This window comes from Anopheles ziemanni, chromosome 3 (assembly GCF_943734765.1).
Source record: "Anopheles ziemanni chromosome 3, idAnoZiCoDA_A2_x.2, whole genome shotgun sequence".
NCBI classification, from domain to species: domain Eukaryota; kingdom Metazoa; phylum Arthropoda; class Insecta; order Diptera; family Culicidae; genus Anopheles; species Anopheles ziemanni.
Window position 1 is genome coordinate 1,268,864 of NC_080706.1, and position 19,278 is coordinate 1,288,141.

General features: G+C 48.1%; 1 protein-coding gene across 1 annotated transcript in view; it reads right to left on the minus strand.

Moving 5' to 3' along the window:
* Nucleotides 1–4,787: 4,787 nt before the first annotated feature.
* The window catches only part of LOC131287232 (homeobox protein cut), a 155,699-nt gene continuing 141,208 nt past the window's right edge, over nucleotides 4,788–19,278 (minus strand). Inside the window, exons 6-7 of the mRNA XM_058316265.1 lie at nucleotides 8,133–8,550; nucleotides 4,788–8,061 (exon numbers count right to left, since the gene is read on the minus strand). Of these exons, the coding sequence (XP_058172248.1) occupies nucleotides 4,788–8,061; nucleotides 8,133–8,550 (3,692 nt within the window). The remainder of the gene's footprint in view (nucleotides 8,062–8,132; nucleotides 8,551–19,278) is intronic.

A 19,278-nucleotide genomic window follows, 5' to 3' on the forward strand; every position in this document is an offset into this window, starting at 1 on the left:
GCGCCAAACCTTTCATACAAACAGTGTCATCTGTGTTTTTATTACTGTTGCTCGGTGAAAAGTAATAGTCAACCGTACACAGTTTAACGTTCAGAGTACACACATTATTGTCTGTCTTTAAATGAAATCACCCGGTTTTATTATGCGATCGCAACTTGTTCTTTTCGAGGTCATTGTGCAATCGAGCGATCTCTGCAATGCAGAGAATACTTGAATTCGACACGGTCTACTGACAACAAAGTGCATTGATTGTAGAATCACTGACCTATGACAATGTGGAAAACGTTGACTTTAACTTGAATGCATAATTCTCTCGACATTCGGTAAGCTTTTTATTTGTGTCAAACATATAATGGAAAATTGGTGTTTCAAATATTTTTCTAAAATTCAATAACCCAGTTTGAATTATTTTTTTTGTAGTTGAGAAATGTTTCCGAATAACTTTTTTCAAACTTCTTAAAATCGTAAATTGCTTGCTACTTGGACGCGATTGAGTTGCGGTTGTGCACAACTTGTTTGCTAGCATGGAACTTTGCGTTACTTGCACACAAGTACAATATGCTGCATGCAATTTAGATGACTTGTTTAACCCTTAAATGGACCAGGATACTTACACTTACTATGCGAATAAAAAATTGTTGTTAAAGTTGTTATTAAAATGACCCAAAACAAGACCTTAAAATATAGATCTCATAATTGATATAACGCCCTCAGATGCTTTCAAAGATAAGTTTTTTTCTTAAAAATGGTGTCATCATACCTGTTTCAACTGCTAAATTTGGAAATGAAAACAATCGACTGTTTCTTTTATATTATTCATTACAGATAATATTTTATTTTTCATTTTATTGTATAGAAATTCATAAAGAAGACAATATAATTTATACTTCCATTACTGCTGTACGCCTTCTTCTATCTCTACTTCTGTGTGTGTGTGTGTGTTTTCGGTCTCTGTCGTTTATCATTTTTGAATGCAATAATATTTGACCATTACTTGATTTTTCCTTGTAATAATATTAATTAATATAATATAATATAATGATATGATAATAAGTATGTACAAATCTTTTCGTCTTGATGTAACCGTCAAGACTAAGAGCCTGTCAGCTCCTCCTCACTTACTTAGCTTATTGTTTTATGCTTGTGTTTTTCTTGCTGTGTTGGTTGTCTGTGCATGTGTGGCTGGTTCCGGGTGGAACCCATTGTTTTCCCCCCCGTAAATTTCACGTCCTAAACGCTAAACCGAGTTGAACCATGAAACGTAAAGTGTTTGCATAAGATCATCAGAAATCTGACCGATCTATCCCCGCCTTTATCCCACATTCGTCTATGTTCTCTGTTGTACAACGTGATTATTTTTACGATACTACCCCCGATGTTTACGGCATTAATAATACAATAGTTATGCTTTTCCTTCCCGCTCCCGTTTGACTAACGCTTAGGCAATGAATTCTTACTGCAAATCATTCGCCTCGCCCATCCGTAGGGTTTCTGCTTTTTTTTACCTTTTGTAAATTATCCCATTTGTGTAGATAAAAAGAAGAACATTTGCCTTTTTCTTGTTTTAACTTATGTACATGTTTTACAAAAGAATAGATCCTTTGAATCAAGCGAATGAAACTAAACCATACCGAAATTCAACCGAAAATGAAACAAATCGAAACATTCGAATTAAACAATGCCACTTTTGCCATATTTAACGGGGCAAGAAGTTTGTGGAAGGGGTTTGTGTTTTCACACAATTGCGCTCTAAAAACTAATCAATAGAAGAAAGGCAATAAGTTAACAAAGTGTTTTATCTTCTTGTTTTGTTGCTGCTATATACTATGAACTTCGAACCGGATGATGCGTTGGGTCATCATCTTTCCAACCTTTTTTTCCCTCTCGTTCTACCATTCCGTTGCATAAAACGGATTATGTATAGCATAAAATTATTGTTACTTTTTAATTGTGTTTCATCATTTCAATGTTTCGATTTTTTCTCTATTAATGCTTTTACGTATTCTTATTCCCTTTTGTTTGTTAAGTGCTTTTCGCGTATGATTTTTTTTGGGTGTTGGTTTTTTTGCTCTTTCATTATTCATTACCTTGTTTCGATTTTTTCTTATACTTAAAACATAAAAGTTGAACCTTTTGCTAGCTATTGTGTTTTCTCGCTTCGATCTCGAGGCAGCTTGTTTGACATCTGCTTCGATCTCGATCCCCACGATTCCCGGTCGATTACGTAAGAGCAAGCAAATGCCCTTTCAGATAAAAAACTCCATCGTCTATCCTGTTGTACACGAAATTAAAACTTATAATCAGTTCCTCGACATCAAACCTATTTGCAATGTTTCATGAATTCACGAATGACTGTTACGTTTCTATCCTTTTGTTTTACGTACGTTTGAAATTTACAGTTTATGCCCACCGGGTTTTGCAAATCTTTACCGTCGTCCCTAATTTATTTGCTCAGTTGGGTTGAGATTTTCTTGCTCAAATGAATCATTACGATATTGATTCACCTTTTAAAATGTACCTAATTAAATGCAACCATCGCTTGCTGCTTTCGCTAAATTCGGGATATGCGTGTTTTAGTTTTCATCAGGGGAGAGGGTTTGCTGATCGTACCCACGTCTTTGGTCGTGCGCTATATACTCACAAACACAGCTAACACACACCATACCAATGGGGGGCAATAGATTGCGACATTGTTTCGAGTACAGGGAGGAATGAATACAATGAAGGGAGCCGAGAAGTGCAGGACCGAGATGATCCCGCCCCAGAACGAGATACAGACTTTAACTATTTACAGACCATTTACAACCTCGACGTGAACCTTCTAAAAGAAGCCTACGCACGGAGGGAAACGAATATGAAGAAACAAAAAGGAAGATTTTTACTAATTTAAAAGTTCTAGAAATTTGATTTCCCTTTCACCCAATATTGATTGTTGCTTACTTGATATTGGCTTCCTCCTTCTAGCGCTGCTTTTACACTTTAGCAATTGTTTGTTTTCTTGTTTTGTCTGTAAGCTGTTCGTGTGCTTGCTTCGTTTTTCTTTAAATATATTTGGTATTAAATTTGAGATCGTTTCATCGATGCTACATAAAACGGTGTGTTCGCTCACTAACGACAGAGGGAAAGTGTTAATAAAATGAAGTCATTGTTGAGCATAAAATTATGAATAAAATAAGATTACACTCGAGTGCCAGACGACGCTATCCCTTGACTTGTAAAATCCGAGCCCGAAGAGACACGCAACAAGGAAACAAAGTAAGCGTATGCACTTCTTCTTCTGTCACCTCGGGGTTGTCAATTCTTTCCCAGCTTGCTTGATCTACTCGACACTTTCATAATGCTATTATTTACGTTGACTTTAACAATATATTTGGCCTTTTTTCAGTTTGTATGTACGTGCGTGTAGAGTGAATGTATTTCGTTTCTTTTTTATTAATCTTTTCTTAGATGCTGCTTTTTGTTCTGCTGTTACCATTAGGTCCCTTGCAGAAGTGGAAAATATTTCCACACATGGCATACATGGCGACAATATTTGTGATTAAAATGTGTTTTTTTATCTCTAGTAATATTTTCCTGTTTGTTTTATTTTCACCCTTTTTTCGTTACCCACGTCTGCTTCTACACTATGATCGGACTTGTTCTTTCCTTGGGGGAGGGGTGGATATATTTTGATCCTTGATTTATGAAGTTGTTTTTGATTATTCTTCAGACCCGACGAGGTCTTCCTCTCCTCGCCACTACACTCCGCACAGCATGGTTTCGGGTGAATATGGTTTGTTTTACTGCAATTTCTTGTATATTTTAATTTCATTTTTTCTAAGTACGTTTATTAATCCTTTTCCGCATGTCTACCGTTCTCCTTCAGCGTTGATAAAACATATAAATGCAATCGTACACGAACTCAGACACACACCCACATACGCATGTTCGTTCGTCATCCTCGAGCATCTTGTGTTCGCGAGAGGACCCACAAAACTTAACTGTGAGCTATCGCCCTTAAAGTTTAAAACGAAAAAAAAAATGATGATAAGATAACATAAGCTAGACCGATATCCGACAGACTATCCCTAATGAAACTTATCGCCCCGGGAGGGATAATGTTTCGTTTTTACCATTTTGTTGTAGCTATTCCGAGCGGTTACGTTTCGCTTTTTAAATAATGTACCTTAACAACCTACCCGAGAATGCGTGTTTGTGGGGTTCGCTTATCCGTTTACTTCTTTGAATTACTGCTAACCTCTTCTCCGTGCACTCCATTTAATGCTTACGCCTTGTTTTTAAAACTTTTCATTTAACAGTCTTCTTACAGTGATAAAGGGTTTAGGTAGTAAATGAAAAGGAAACGATAAAGTTTTAAGAAAACGAGAGGTTTGGTATTTACAGTACACAAATAATCGAGTAAGGGAAGAGGAAGCATAAAGAAAAAGGAAAATGTGTCTTCCTTCGGCAAGGAACACGTTAAAAGGGCATCGCTTCGCGTTTGAGTAGCGTAGCGCGGGTTAGCATTTTGTTTTTACACACATAAAGAACATAGAATTTTGAACAATCACATATTGCCAACCTGGGGGCAGGGTCGCGCTCTCTCTCTCTCTATCTTCGCACTCCTTCGTTCTGTTTCTATTTGTTTTTGTTTTTACATTACCAGGTGGCAGGTGCCCTCCACTACGAATATTGTCCAATTTACGTTGGATTGATTTTGATTGCACTGATACAAGCTCCGTCACGCGCTCACTGCGTCACTCCCTGGGCTTTCCGGTTTAGAACCTCTGGGCCGCTGGAGTGCACAGTTAGTACGCATCCCACCGATCGCCGTTCGTGTCCTCGAGGATCTCGCGCTTGACCGTCACCGAATTCGAGCCTGGACTGGCGGTGGCCGATCGGTTTCCGTTCGTTTCCAGACTCAAAGCCTCCGCACCGCCCTGTGTGTGTATGCTGTCGGTCCGGGGCGGAGGAACATCCGATTCGGACTCCTCGAGCGAGGTGGCCCGTGGTCGATCGTTGTCCGGCCCGGCGTCCGATCGGTTGTAGGCGGAGTGTTTGGAGTGGTTCGATTTGGCATCGTCGTCGTCGTCGTCGTTGTCGGCGTCACTCGTCGGATCGGCGTCCTGGTCGTGGGAAGGCACAGTCGCTCCGGCGCCGGCCGCCGCAGCAACGGCAGCCGCCGCTGCAGCCGCCATGGCCGCCGCGAATCGCTGCTGCACGGAGGGTACGCCGTCTGGCGGCTGCAAGACACACACACCGTTGATGATGGAATCCGTGGCGCCAGCGTCCTTCTTCGAGCCCACCGTGGTCGATGCCGTGGTCGCCGAGGGCGTCGTTGTGGTCTTTTTGTCCGGATCCTGCCAGTCTGGGTTGACCCATTGCGGGGCGGCTGGTTTGCGGCGGCTTATTCGGGACATCGCCTGCAAGCTGGCCAACGACGAGAGGGAGGAGGTCTTGGTGAGGTCGTCATCATCGCCACCTCGCTTGCTACTTCCACCACCGTCCATCGATTCCGAGTCGCTCATGTGGCCACTGCCCGCTTCCTCCTCGTTCTCAGCCTCCTCCTCGTAGTCATCGTCACCTTCGCGCTTCAGGGACGACTGCATCGACAGGTCGAGCCCACTCATCTGCTCGCTGACGGCTTTGTTGAGGGCGGCCAGGTCCGCTTCACTGCCCGGCATAAATCCTCGACCGATGAGCGCCGCTAGGTTGGCCGTGGGAGCTCCGGCGGCAAAGTAAGGCGGATAAGGAAGTGGCATTCCGCTCAGGCCGAGACGTTCCTTCTGGATCTCCATGAGCCGCTGGCCAAGCAGGACCCGGAACTGCACCGGATCGAACGGGGCGCCGGTTTGGTTCTCTCGCGATGGAATCGGCTCCGAGGGTTGGCCGTGAGGGACTTGCTGCTTTAGCCGCATCCGATGGTTGTGGAACCAGTTCGTGATGGTGCGCGTGGACAGTCCAAGCTCGCCGGCCAGGAACTCAATCGTCTGCACGTTGGGGTACGGATCGAGGGCGAACGCAAGCCGGAGTGCTTCCTTCTGCTCTTCGGAGAACAGAACACGCTGTTTTTTGTTTGGTGGAGCTGTAGCCGACCCTACCGAACCCGGTCCGGGCGAGTTGGAGTGGTAGAACTCGGAGGTGTCGTTGCTCGAGGTGTCGGAACTGTTGTCCTGCCCTCCGGGCCCCGTCGAGCGACGCCGCTTACTCGCCTCTCTTCGCTCGTTCTTGAGTGCCTGCAATCGTTCGACGTTGTTGGCGTCACTCAGCCAGAGTTGCATGCGGATGAACGGTTCACGTCCCTTGATGCTCAGCATGTGCCACGGTTTCGGTTTCGAGAGCAACTCCGAGACGGACCCCTGGGACAATCCGAGCACGGCTTCACCGAAGATTTTCTGTCCGATGTTGTTAGCCAGCAGGGCTTCCTTGATCTTGGTCGTGATGACCTGCGTGTCGAGGTCTTGGGTCAGTGCTGCCATCTCGTAGACCGTTGGAGAGATGTGCTGGTGGAGTGAGCCCCGCATGGAGTTGGGCGCGCCAGGTTGCGACGGGTGTTGCCCGACGGATCCCGGAGGACCTTGCTGGTGGACGGGCGAGTGGATCGGCATCATGATGGAGGACTTTTTCTCCTGCGGTCCTGCTGGGTGACCCTGCAGGGCAATGGCATGCTGCGGGGGAATGCCCGGTGGCGTCAGGAGCATCGTCTGTGGCGAAGGCTGCTGTGGCCGCTGCTGGGAGGAGGCGTTCTGTGGACCCAGCGGGGAAGCCTGTGAAGAGGGCGGTTGTTGTTGTTGGGCGTTGTGGCGCTGCACTTCCTGGACTTGAGCCGCGTGATGGGCGGCAGCGGCGGCTGCTGCGGCGGCCAGTTGATGTTGGTGCTGGGCGGCGGCAGCTTGTGCCGAAGGAAGCTGTTGCTGCATTTGAGAGATCTGCAGCTGAAGCAGTGTCTTTTGCTGATCCTGTTGCAGTTTCGTAAGCGAGTCGCTCAACATCTTCGGCATCGACGGTGGCATGCCCGACTTCTGCAGATGCATCCCGGGGATCTGAGGTGTTCCGCTGTAGTTTCCCGTGCGCATCAGCTTTTCCGGTGCGATCTTGTACTGACTGGCGACTAGCTTGTGCACGGCGTTCTCATCCTCGAGGAACATCTTCATGCGGATGAACGGTTCGCGACCCTTCTGGGTCAGCATGTGCCAGGGTTTCGGTCGTGCCAGCAGATCACTCACGGAACCTTGCGAAAGGCCCAACACCGACTCTCCAAACAACCGCTGGCTTATGGAGTACTGCGAGAGGGACTCCTTCACTCGTCGCACAATGTCCTCCGTGTTGAGATTGTTGTAAAGGTCGAATTGCTGCTGCGTGATTGGCGGCAGGATGGCTTTGAGCGGGCGCTGCTGGGTGGTGTGATGTGGCGTGACAGGTGGCTGAGTGATCAACGAGTTTGTGATCGATGCCATCCGCTGCAGCGGACTGGCGGCTACAGAGAAATCGTCCGTGGGCGTTATCGTCGGTGGCAGGATGCTGTTGCTGATGGGACTTGGGGCTGCCGAGGAAGCCGTTGTCGTCGGTGTACACATACCCGACGGTTCCGAAGGCTTTGGCTTGACCAGACTGAACGCACTGTGCTTCATGCTCTCGTCCAGCTCTTTTTGGCTCATGTCAGCGTCCGATTCGGCGTCGGACATGCTTCCGTTCAGCTTCGCCAGCGCCGATTGCTTCTCCTTCGGAAGCGAAAGGTCCTGTGCGGAACCACCGTTCAGTCCCGTCGTCGCAGGATGCTGTGACGAAGGTTGCTGTGACGCTTGCTGCGATGCGGCGTTCGATGGTTGCTGTGACGACGATTGCGACGGTAGCTGCGATTGTTGTTGGTGCTGCTGCTGCTGCTGTTGCTGGTGCTGCTGGAGTGCCAAGAAGTTTGGAAGGTTGGAGATACCCCCGGGCATGCCGGGGAGGCCTGCGGTGGCGTTTTGCTGCAGTTTGGCCAACTCCCGGTGGTACGCTTCGAGCGCCATGCGGATGTTGTCGTCCTGCAGCCTGTCCATCGGAGGCATTCCTCCGCCGAGAAAATGTGGAAATAGAAGGCTATCGATTAATTATAGCATATTCCGTTCAGGGAACAATTCAAACAAGGGTTCTTAACACCGGTTACTTACTTTGGAAAATCGCGCGGACTGCGCATCAGCTTGGAGAACTCCTCCTGATAGATCTTGGTGATCTTGTCCTGCGGCAAGTCGTCGTTCTCGTACTTCTTAGGCCGCCCGCCCGCACTTCCACTGCGCCCGCTGAGATAATCTTTGGAGAAGGGCGAGTGGACGTCGCGGTTGTGCGGCGATTTGGAGTCATTGTCGCTGTGCTGCGTCGAGTCATCGAGCCCGCTGAGGTGCAGTTGCTGCAATTGTTGCTGCTGCAGTTGCATCTGTTCGCGCATCTGCTGCTGATGGTGTGCTTGCTGCTGAGCGGTCGGTTGATCGCCACGCTTCATCATCGATGCCTCGGAGAGGATGTGCTGGATGCGATCGTCGTTCAGATCTCCGTCCGGCCGACCGTACGATGGCATTCCGGGTTCTGCACCTGCAATAAGTATACATCTGTCATATAAACCAGCGACTAGGGGGCAGCCCATCTCCATGGGTTGCCACTTTGAGGAGTGCAAAGTAGTAGAAAATTCCCTTTATCCCCGGACTGAGTGAAACGAAACGAAACATCGGTACGGTAGACTTTCATCTAGATAGATCTGAGAACTTTCGCTCCGTAGTCTTCCCAATCGATTAAATGTCCATGTGCCATACGTGCAAACGTGTTCATAAGATGTACGTCACTCGGAGCAACATAAAATCTGTCTTTTTCTACTTTTTGTGCCACATCGCTCGAGGTCAATTCCAGCGACCAAAGCGGAATGGATAAAAAATATTGCTCTTGTAAATCTACATTTTATGAGAACATATCATCTTCATCATCAACGTCGTCGTCGCCGCGCGCATCGTCATCATCATCATCATCCGATGTGAGATTCAAAGCGCGGTAAGCAAAGCGGAACGAAGGAAAAGGGATGGGAAATTGAGCAAAGGATATTTCCATGGGAAGGAGGAAGACATGGTCGCACATATGCAACGCTGGGGCTCCAATCCCCAATCGACCAATCGCGTGGCGGGATTGGACCGAAGGGCATCATCCTTATGCCTTACCCAATGCGCCTGTGCCCCAAAACCACCGGGGGTAGATGGATGGCGGGCATCGAAAAGGACCGTGCCATCGTCGTGTATACGGTACCAATCTTCAAGTCTCCATCTATATTTATTCGCTCCAGTTTTTTATGCAATATATATCAAACGACTCCAAATCCGTATCTTTTCATCATCCAGTGCCTATCATATCCTCATCACCGACTGCTGCATCCATCCGCGCTTGTCCGGGTTTTCGCTTCTTTTATGCCGGTGTTTTCTTTTCTTCTTTATTCCGTAGAAGTGCCTCTTTGGCAACCATCATCCCGTGCCGAGATGAGACACACAGATTATGATGAAGATGCATTCTCCTCGGGAGAAGCGAGAGACAAACACGATCGATGCAGGAAAGGGAATGGAACGGGAATGAAGCCCTGACTGACTGTCCCGAGCACGAAATGAGCACCGAAAACGTGCGGAACTAATTGGTGTTTTAATCGCAAACCGCCAAAAAACCTGCAACCACCTCGAGTGCATTTCGAGTTCGCGGGGTTTCTTCAAATACCGAACGGGACCAACAAAAGACCAGAGTGAAACGAGTTGATCGATTTTTATCGATCGTTCGCGCCGAGCCAGGACGGCCATTTTGTAGGCCGGAAAGACCGTTTCAGTTGGGCCAAGATTGGTCAAGTAGAGAATATAAAAATTGTCTTCGCGTGGCGGTGGAAACCATTTACGGCACGGGTCCGTGAGCTGTATTTTTTCTAATCGCACTTTATTTGACAGTTTTGTAGACTTTTGTGTGCGCGTAGGCGCAGGAGGGCAGGCGTGGCGGGTGGCGCAAGGATCAGATCAGTGGTGTGGAGTTTATTTTCGTTGGGCCTCCGCTGACCGCGTGATGAGTCCCCGAAGTGCCGCAAAGAAGAAACAACAATCAAGTGCTCGCAAGAGATGCGGATCGTAAAAGCGAATATCTATAAATCACACGTCTCGTAAAAAGTCGATTCTCCTTCGAGAATGGTTTTGTTTTACACACCGACCGTCGTTGTGCGAACCGGGTCGTGCCGGGTTTTCATAAGGGGTTTCGGTGTCAGCGGCGGTTTGGGGGCAGCACCAGCATCCAATTGCGGGATGCGGGAAAAGGGTCGGGGGGCAAACTTAAAACCAAGCGAACGCGATGGAATGCAGTGTCCTTGATCGCCGTGTCCGTTTGCGGATCGAAAACAATTCCGCGAAGTGGTGACGACGGTTTCTGAAGCTGACGCCGCCGCCGCATCGTCAGGATCGTATGCGTTCGTTCGAAGAATCAATCAACCAACCCCGAGGCGTACCCCGGAATGGCGGCCTCCAACTTTGGTCGCTTGAAGAGCTTCAAATTAGTCATTAGCGCACGCGAAACGAGGCCCTCGCCGGAGACCCCAAGGGCCTGTACCCGGACGTAATTGGCCAGCTGCACGCAAATCCCCAACCCTCCCCGCCGGGCACCGGCGACGTCTGGTGGCGTCTGTCATTAAACGGAAGCGAAGGCGAAGGTTCCTGAAGGATCCATTTCCCTCGTCGATTCGCTCTATTGATGAAGTCTTTTCAGTTCCGCTTCGTATCAAAACGTTTGTTTTTTTCCGCTTGCTGCTGCGACCGAAAAGAGAGCAGTTTGGGGATTCATCGTCATTCCCGTGCCAGCTCCTCAGACGATCGAGCAGCGTCAAGTGGCGATATGGGTTCCTGCGGCTTCGGTATCCAGCCGACGACAGTACGCCTTCCTTTTTGGAAGATGTCATGCAGATTCAAGCCGTTTCCGGCTCCACTCTCCACGTTCGTGCTGTATTTCATCTAACAGATTGCCACCAGACCTGGAGTAATTACAGCAAAATGTCTGTCATTTGTTCTGTCTCCCTTTTCCGCCTCCACTTTCTCCCTCTCTCTCTTTCTCATTGTGAATCATTACGGGATCCTTCAGCTTCCCCGGAGTCAATCCCGAGTTGTCGAGAAGCAGTCGATACACAAAAATTGTCCTCCTCACAACCAACCGACGCGTGGCGAAGAAGGCAGCGACCCCTTTTTTGCATGCACTTTCATCCACCATTGCTCGTAGATGGTTCTTCCCCGCGGTGTTGGCGCTATATTTTTGATTGATTATGAATATTTTTTTTGCAGCAGCAGGGAAGAAAAATCAAGGAAAACCCAATTGGAAGAGTATGTGCAATGAAGAAACCATCTTCTGTTCATTTATCCATCCATTCAATCCAGGTTAGGCAGTGTGTTTTCCATTGAACGGGGGAAAAAACAAACGCATTATCCTTCGGCCTCTCGGCTCCGATTCCCCTGGGCGGTGACGCCGTACTAATCATCAAGCAATGCGGTGCATTGTGGATTGAAAAACAACAACGGAGCTCCTCGGAGATCCGGGAAAACCCCAGATATTTGATTGTGTTTTTTTTTTGTTCGCAATTCGGCTTCTGTTTCGCGGTTCAACACCGCATTCGCGATGTGTTTTTCCGCATACCCCTCTCCCCGAGGATGAGGGTGAGTTCCGCAATAGAAAAGTGGCGGAGGGTAGATGCATTAATTTTTTCAAACAACTTGCTTTTTTGTGTGTTATTGTGCCGATCCGGAGGCTTCGCAGAATGTTTCTAGAACCGCTAACGCTAATGGAAATTGACAATCGCCTGAGGAGTTTTGGTGGGTCGGATATATATATCCGGAGCGGAGTAATTATAAATCAGGTTCAATAAATACGCCGGTGCCCTCGGGGCGAATGTATCGAACGCAATGTTTGCATTCAACAACTCGTTAAAAAACACGCACGTGTCGTTGCGAGTGTAGCTTCGATGAGTCTCTGGCGCCTTCGACAGGATTCGCTGGCGGCGTCATTCCCCCTCTACAAGCCTCTTCAGCTGCACTGCCTCATTATCGAAATCGTTAGGAAGTGATTTAATTTGGCGGAAAAGTCTTGTCGTCGGGGAAGCGAAAACAGACACGTCCCCCGTGAGGTAAGGTGAGATTCTGCGAGGCGAACATAATTACGGCCAATTGAATGGCACCTAGTCTAGGAATAAGAGACAAGACGAACGAGCAGGAGAGTAAGTAAACGGAGGGAACGTAATGGGTCGCGTCCAGTTCAGCAGGAATTGCGTCTCGAGTGCAGGCTCCAGTCCAGCAAACTGTCTCCAGCCGGAATGATGGAACCGACCTGATTCGAATCACCTGCACTCACCCATTGCGCTACACTCTCCACGGGGCACCGTGACTGATGTTTATAAATTTTACATTTTAAAATGCAGTGATCATTCCGTGTTGACACTTCATTAAGTTTGAACTCGCATGTTACGGTGGAATCGCGATACGGCGCCCCGGTGCCAAATGGAGCCGAAAATGTGCCGAGCAGCGGACGGGATATTTGATCCCGAACGTTGTCCCCTACCCTCGCTTCTTTTAAGCCGTGTCACCTACCGATGGAGGGCCGCCTCGGTGCGCAAAAGTGCATCGAATATTATAACTAAATTATTTTTATGGCCACACTTCCCGCTCCGTTCCTGGACCGGCGTTGCATCGGCGCGGGATAAATTCGAATGGCCATTCCAACGACGTAGTAAAACCCGCACTCAAATCATTTCCTCCCATTCGCCACCCCATTTCCTTTACTATTGACCTCCCGATTCTCGGATGAACAAATGAACGCGCGCACGGCACAGTCCGGAGCAATCATGCAGTTTAATTATGAGGTGATGAAATAATTTGAAATTTTGTAATAATTAAAAGCGATTTAATGTCCGCTGCGAAATCGAGATTCCGGACCTGGTGCCCGAAGGTGTCGCCAGGGAAATGGGCCGTGTAATGCCGTGTGTCACATGCAATTAGGTCCACAACTGGGCGCCCGAGGGGAGGGAGAATCAGTCCAATCAATGGCCGTTTTCAAATGTGATTTTCACGTTTAATTATTCGCCTCCTGTGGAAGCAAATCCTCATGAGATGGAAGGGGCCAGCGGCTTTAGCTGCGTGCGGAACTAAACTTCCGAGTGTGATGGAATTTGCATGAAGACAAGTTCAAGCACAAAAAAAGAAATACGAACTCACTGATACCGAAGGGAAAGCAAGCTCAAGCAGCGACGGAAATCGGTGTTGGAGAATACACTTTTTCCTGGTGGCAAGTTACGATAATTGAATAACTAATACCGCCTAATAAAAATAATCTGAACGGAAAGTCTCATCGGTATTTTCCCGGGGGCTTCCGCGGGGCAGGGTTTGTCTTGTTTATGGAAGGATCTTTGGTTGTTTTCTTTTTTCCACTCGACGAGTACCGGGCCGAAAAACAAGGCGCCTCTTCCGAGAGAGCCTGTACGAAAAGCGGTCCGGTAATTTATTCACCCTCGTTTTCTGATCGATCTCGAGCTGAATGTGTCTGTTGGGTCTGTTTTTTTTGTTTTTTTTTGGATCCTATTTTTCCACGTCGTCGACGCGTTTGTTTTGGCAAAGTGTTCGGTGGGAAAAAGAATCATTTCTTTGCCGATCGTGAGCAAGGCGACGGGCGCAGGGAAGAGGGTGAAAAGGTACGGCCACAACGTTTTGTGTTCGCTTTTCGGGTGGCGTCTCAAAAGTTCCGTTGTGGCCCCCGCGAGCTAGAAGGTCGATTGTGTTACGTAGGGAGCCTCACCCGGCATCGTGGGGGCTTTGGAGGGTTTGGTTGAATGAGGAGCATTCGGTTAACCAACAGAAAAAGACAGTTCATCCATCGAAATCCTCCGACTAAGAAAATGGAAGCTAATTAATTCACTTTTCGGAAGCTACGTATTGGATGAATTCGTAATTTCCTACTTTTCTGTTATGTACAGGTTGGCTTGTTTGCGTCGATACGTTTAGCAAAAAGTGATAACATTTCTCGGACAATGAATGGGGTTTGTGACTTAAAACAAGGATATTTTTTGTTATGATGTTGCCGTTGGATAGAGTTTAAACAATAAGCACGACGAAAAGTATCATTTTCTTCGTAAACACGTTCCAGAAAATTCCATCCGGATACTCGTCCTTAATGTCTACGCTTTTTTCTTACCACAGTCAAACAAACAAATGCTAACCTTAAAAATGTATTAAAATTGGGAAACGAGCGCGTTCTGCGGGCAAACAAGAAAGGCCATAAATAAATATGGATTTTTATTAACACCGCTTACACCTTCCTTTGGCCAAAGGGAATTCAGTCCGATGGCGACAACACAAAGGCATGGTTTATTGTTGTGTGCGGAATGAAAAAAAACGAAGAAATAAAACTTACTAGATTCTTAGGGCATGCAAATGTCATCGAGCCGCAATCGAGCGAGGGTGACGATTATGCCATTTTCGGTGGAAATCACATAAATTCCTTATTGAAAGCAATTCTTACCGAAGTGAAAGGGAAAACAAGGAGCATACTGCAGGAAGGAACCGAAAATACCGGATATCAACCCCCGTAGCTTTCCCTCTTCGGTTGGGGTGGGATGGCTCTGCAGTACATTGCCTTTCTTTTGATATCTACAACGTCCCTTTCCGCATTTCCCTCGCCGAGCGCGGATCTCGATGGATGGAATATTATTATTAATCTACCGTTCCTTTCCGCATTCTCTCGGTGTTGGTTCCGCATGGAGCGGGGCCAGGTGGTGTGCAGAGTGTGGTCTAATCTACATGTCAGTTGTTTATTACCTCCCCCGTCACCAGTGCCCACCCTCCCCCCTGTGACGGTCCGTATCGACCGGGATCACCGCGGCGGTCGTTATAAAATATTCGCGGGATACAGGTTATTTATTTCGTATTTATGCGCCCCCTTCGGGAAAACGGGCCGCGCCTCCGCGGGTGAGGGTGAAATGTCTCCGTTATGGTAGCGCCTTCCAAAGCGGCCGGGCGAGGGAAAGTACGTTGAGCGCCTTTATGAAATTGGCCCGGTCGTCGGGTGGAGAAATTGACAAAATTGTCACCGGGTAGTGTTTTTTTTTTCCAACCCCGATGAAATATTTTCAATATTTTCTCCCAAGTAGACCCACCTCCTCCCCCCGTGGTTCAATCGTGTCTTCGGTAGTTGTGGGTGGAGGGGTTTTATTTGATTTTGTCATCGGATGTTGCGCGTAGAGACACCGGAAAGGATGAAGTGAAAGAATGAGTAACGCTTTATTGAAGTGTAAACAGAGGGGTTTTCGGCTGGAAAATAGGCCGTGGTGACGAGGGTGGATGGGGAGGGGTGCACAAGGACGCCCGGGTGACGTCGTGATTGATAAATGTCATGTAATCAATTATCGTTAAGGAGCGCCGCCGCCGCTGCCGCGCCTTGTGGAAAGTCTGAAACACAGGAGCGAATCCTTGATGTGCTACTTTTGATCTCTCCCCCAGAAGGTGAATCGAAACGAAGATGACACCCTCAAACGTTGGGTGGGGCAGCGAGAGGGGGTGGGAAGAACACTGCCATGTCAGGATGGCGCTGATTTATGGCAGATTGAGATTCGGCGAAACCGATTCCGCATCGTCGTTGGATCGGTAGCGGTTCGGGTGATGAGTTCGAATACGTGATTTTTCGATTTTAATTACCCCGCGGGGCGAGCGCGTTTTCCCCGCCCGAAGACGACGGTGTCTTTTCACTTTCGTTTGGAAATAGATCGATTGCCTTTACGGCGCTTCAGAGGTGCGTATGTGTGTGTGTGTGCATAGTTGACGTAGACATTCGAAGACGTGCGCCGTGTGTCATCGAAATGTTATTAACCTTTGAGTTGGGTGCGACCGATTGCACGACGGATAAAATCGAATTTATAAATATGTCGTGAATAATTAATTAATGCCGTACCGACTCACACACACACGCTTGGACGAACTAGGCGCTTCTCGATCGGGGCCGCGGGGACTTGCGTTCGACATCGATCCCACCGATCTTCGTGAGACAAATTTTCATCGGTTGCGCGATGCGCCAGATTTTCCGCGACATGTGCGTGCGTGCATAAACAAAGAAATGTCTTCGTCTTCTAGTGCTCCGTGGCGTTTCCACGGCAACTCGCAGCTGCTCGCCTGCTGCGTCGAGCAATGCAAACGCTTTCCGCTGTGTGTATGGTGGCAGCAAACCCACACTCGCACTCGCAAGCCAACGGGTGACAATATATTTATAATATTAGTTTATTGAAATGTGCAATGGGAGAGATTTTGCAGACGCAAGAGAAGGCAGCTCGGTTTCGTCGGTTGGTTGGTTGGCCAATTTAAATTCATTTCATATCCGCACCACACTCCCTCTCCCGTGCCAAGCCACCAGACCACGGCGAAGACTATGCAACGTAGACGCGGAGCGGGCATTACATTGAAATCTATAGTGTGTAAATTTTGTATCAGTGTTATAAATAACCCATTTCGCGGTCCGCCGTGGCGTCGGAAGGCACGCAGAGAAACGCATGTTTGTCGTCACGAATCGGTTGTGATCGCTTCGGGCGACGTCGGCCGGTGCGCGCGCGCGGGGTTCACATTGTGGCAAAATTCCGCGACATTTCCCTTTTGTAACCCGGGTGCGCTAAGAAAAGCCTCCTCCTCCTTCCGAGCCGAAAAGATCGCCGAAGATCAAAGATTAAAAATGTGTCCTGTCACATTATTGCGTTTAATTAGAATGAACTGAATTCGCGTGAACGTGTCACGGTAGGATGCAGATCGAGCCCTTTTGCCACTTCCCTCAAATCCCGTCCTTCCCTTCCTGGTGGTATTTTTTTTCCTCTAGTGAAAAATCGTTGTAGCATCACTTCGCACCTTCTGGCAGACATTAAGTGTGGTCGAATTTGTTTTCCTTTTGCCTGTTTTGCCTACTCGCTTCGATTTATTGATATTTGTGTGTTTGACCCCGTGTGAAAACCTCGTGGGTTCGAAAGAAAAGGGAAAAAAGGAAATCTTAAAGAAAATGATCCGATTCCGTTTCTGGACATCATTAGGCCGTTCGAGCGGCGTGTCATGTCTTGGAAGTATTCCGTAAAAAAGGCCACCACACAGTCCACTTATCGTTTGGAGAACTTTTTTCTCTTAACCTTTTTCGTTTCTTCGAAATGTCCTTGCCACCGTTTTTCCCCCCCGACAGTTCTGAATTTGTTAGTGGATTCTACTCTTTTAATAATAAGCCTCGCTATCTCGGGGTTTTAAATGAGAATAGAAAGATGAAATATGGCGTAAGTGAGTGTGTTTGGAACCGAAACGGTGGTCCCCGAATGCGGGGTCGGCTATCTTTTGTCTGCCTGGGCCAAAAAAAAAAAAAAAAAGGGCGTTGCATGTTTCTGCGCAATATGGAACCAGCTTTTCTATTCGAAGCCCGCCCCAATTGGGTGAACCAAAGGACATCTTGTCGTTGTCCCTGCGCCGTCAACGGGGAGGGAAAGGACAAAAACGAACGCGAAAACATAATCACTTCGATATCGGACTCGGGCTTTTTTCTTCTTCTTCGCTTTCACTCGAATTTGACGGAGCGAGCTGGCCCCATCGGCGACCACCAGCGTGTCCTCCAGGCCCTCAAGATGGCGCTTCCGACTAATTAGATATTGTTTGCTTTTGACATGTAGCACCGCGGTGATTGGATGATTAATGCTACTCAAACACGCCTGTCCTGTGCCCTGTGTGGCCTGTGTGGCGGTCGACCACGGCCCACCCCGCAGCCCCAAAAGGCCGGGGCAAAGCTCTTACAGCAAATGAGAGCTGTACGAGCCACGAGCCCTCCCCGCCCCACACTCGATGACGATAGGAATATTGATGGGACCGCGGGGGGGGAGAGTTGTCGCCGTCGTCCCGCTGCGAAACCCGTCGAAAGTCCTTCGATTCGTCGAAAGTCCTTTCAGTTGAGTGGGCCGGGAGTGAAGTTTAGGGGTGCGGACGGGCGGGAAAACAATCGCAGTTCGCAGTTTGCCGTCGCCTTTTTTCCGTACTGCAGTGCCATAAAGTATAATTACAACCGAACTGGGAAGGGAACCTGGGAACAACAGGAGGCCCTCCAGGATATCGATAGTTGTAAATCAAAAGTCCGGCTTTGGTCCACGGCCACGGGGAGTGGGATGACCCGTTTTAGCGTGGATGTGTGCGTGCGTGTGTGTGTGTGTATGTGAAGGTCCGGACATACGCTGGTTTTTGCCATTGGAATCCATCTATCACCAATCCGCACACACGAGCCGAGAAAGTTTCGTGGAGGGAATAAATTTCACATAATGAGTGTAATAAACAAATTAATAACCTGGCCGGGCTTTCGGTTCCTGGGGGTTGGGTTTACTTTTCCACCTTTTTCCGCCACAGTTCGAACTCTCCGCCCGTTCCTCTTCTACCACCACCAAGTGTCGGTTCCATTTGTTCGATGTGGGATTTGTACACCACGACATCCTCCGTGTGCAGTGGTGGTGAGTTTTTTTTTCCCCCGCGCGTGCTTTGTTATACGAATGTGACCGCATCGGCCAGGTTTCGGGCTCGCTGGGCAGACTTTCCAGCTATTAATATGCAAATTGCCGCTGGAAAGCTTTCATCATTCAGCTCGGCTGAACCAGGATCGCCGAGGCGGCGTGTTAGTGGAGTTGGTGGAGCCCGCGCCGCACGAATCGTTAGGAAGAGACAGAATGTGAGTTCCTCTGCTGACATTTCAGCCGGAAGCAGCCCACTTTTGCTGCCGGTGGTCGCGGAAAAGTTTCGCCTTTCGGAAACGAGGCACTTTTTTCATGTTGTGTTGTTCGTTTCCATTTCGCCTCGGAAGCAGTTACAGCATTAAGAAGAAATCGTTCGAAAAGAAATGTTACTTCTCCGACCAAGAGAGAGAGAGCAAAGAACCGGAACTTTAAGAAACAGTATTAGTTTAACACCGCGCGGACCGTGCAGGTGAAAAGTTTTAATTAGTTAGCACAAGATTTTAACAGGAAGCATATCGGGAAAGAAAAACGGAAATATTTTCTTTGCCGCACAAGAAGTTTGCCGAAGGAAAGTTCCACGAAGCGAGAATTGCAAGCTACCTGAGCGAAAAAAAAACATTTTCCCGAAGATGCACGCGTATGACTCAAACCTGGCGACGTATGCAGACCGAGAAGACCGAGAGATGCAGTCGCACCACGTTGCACCACGTTTTGCGACACGCGGCAAAATAGCTGCGATTTAATTTAATTAATTAAAATACTTCATCACTATCGCGCGCACT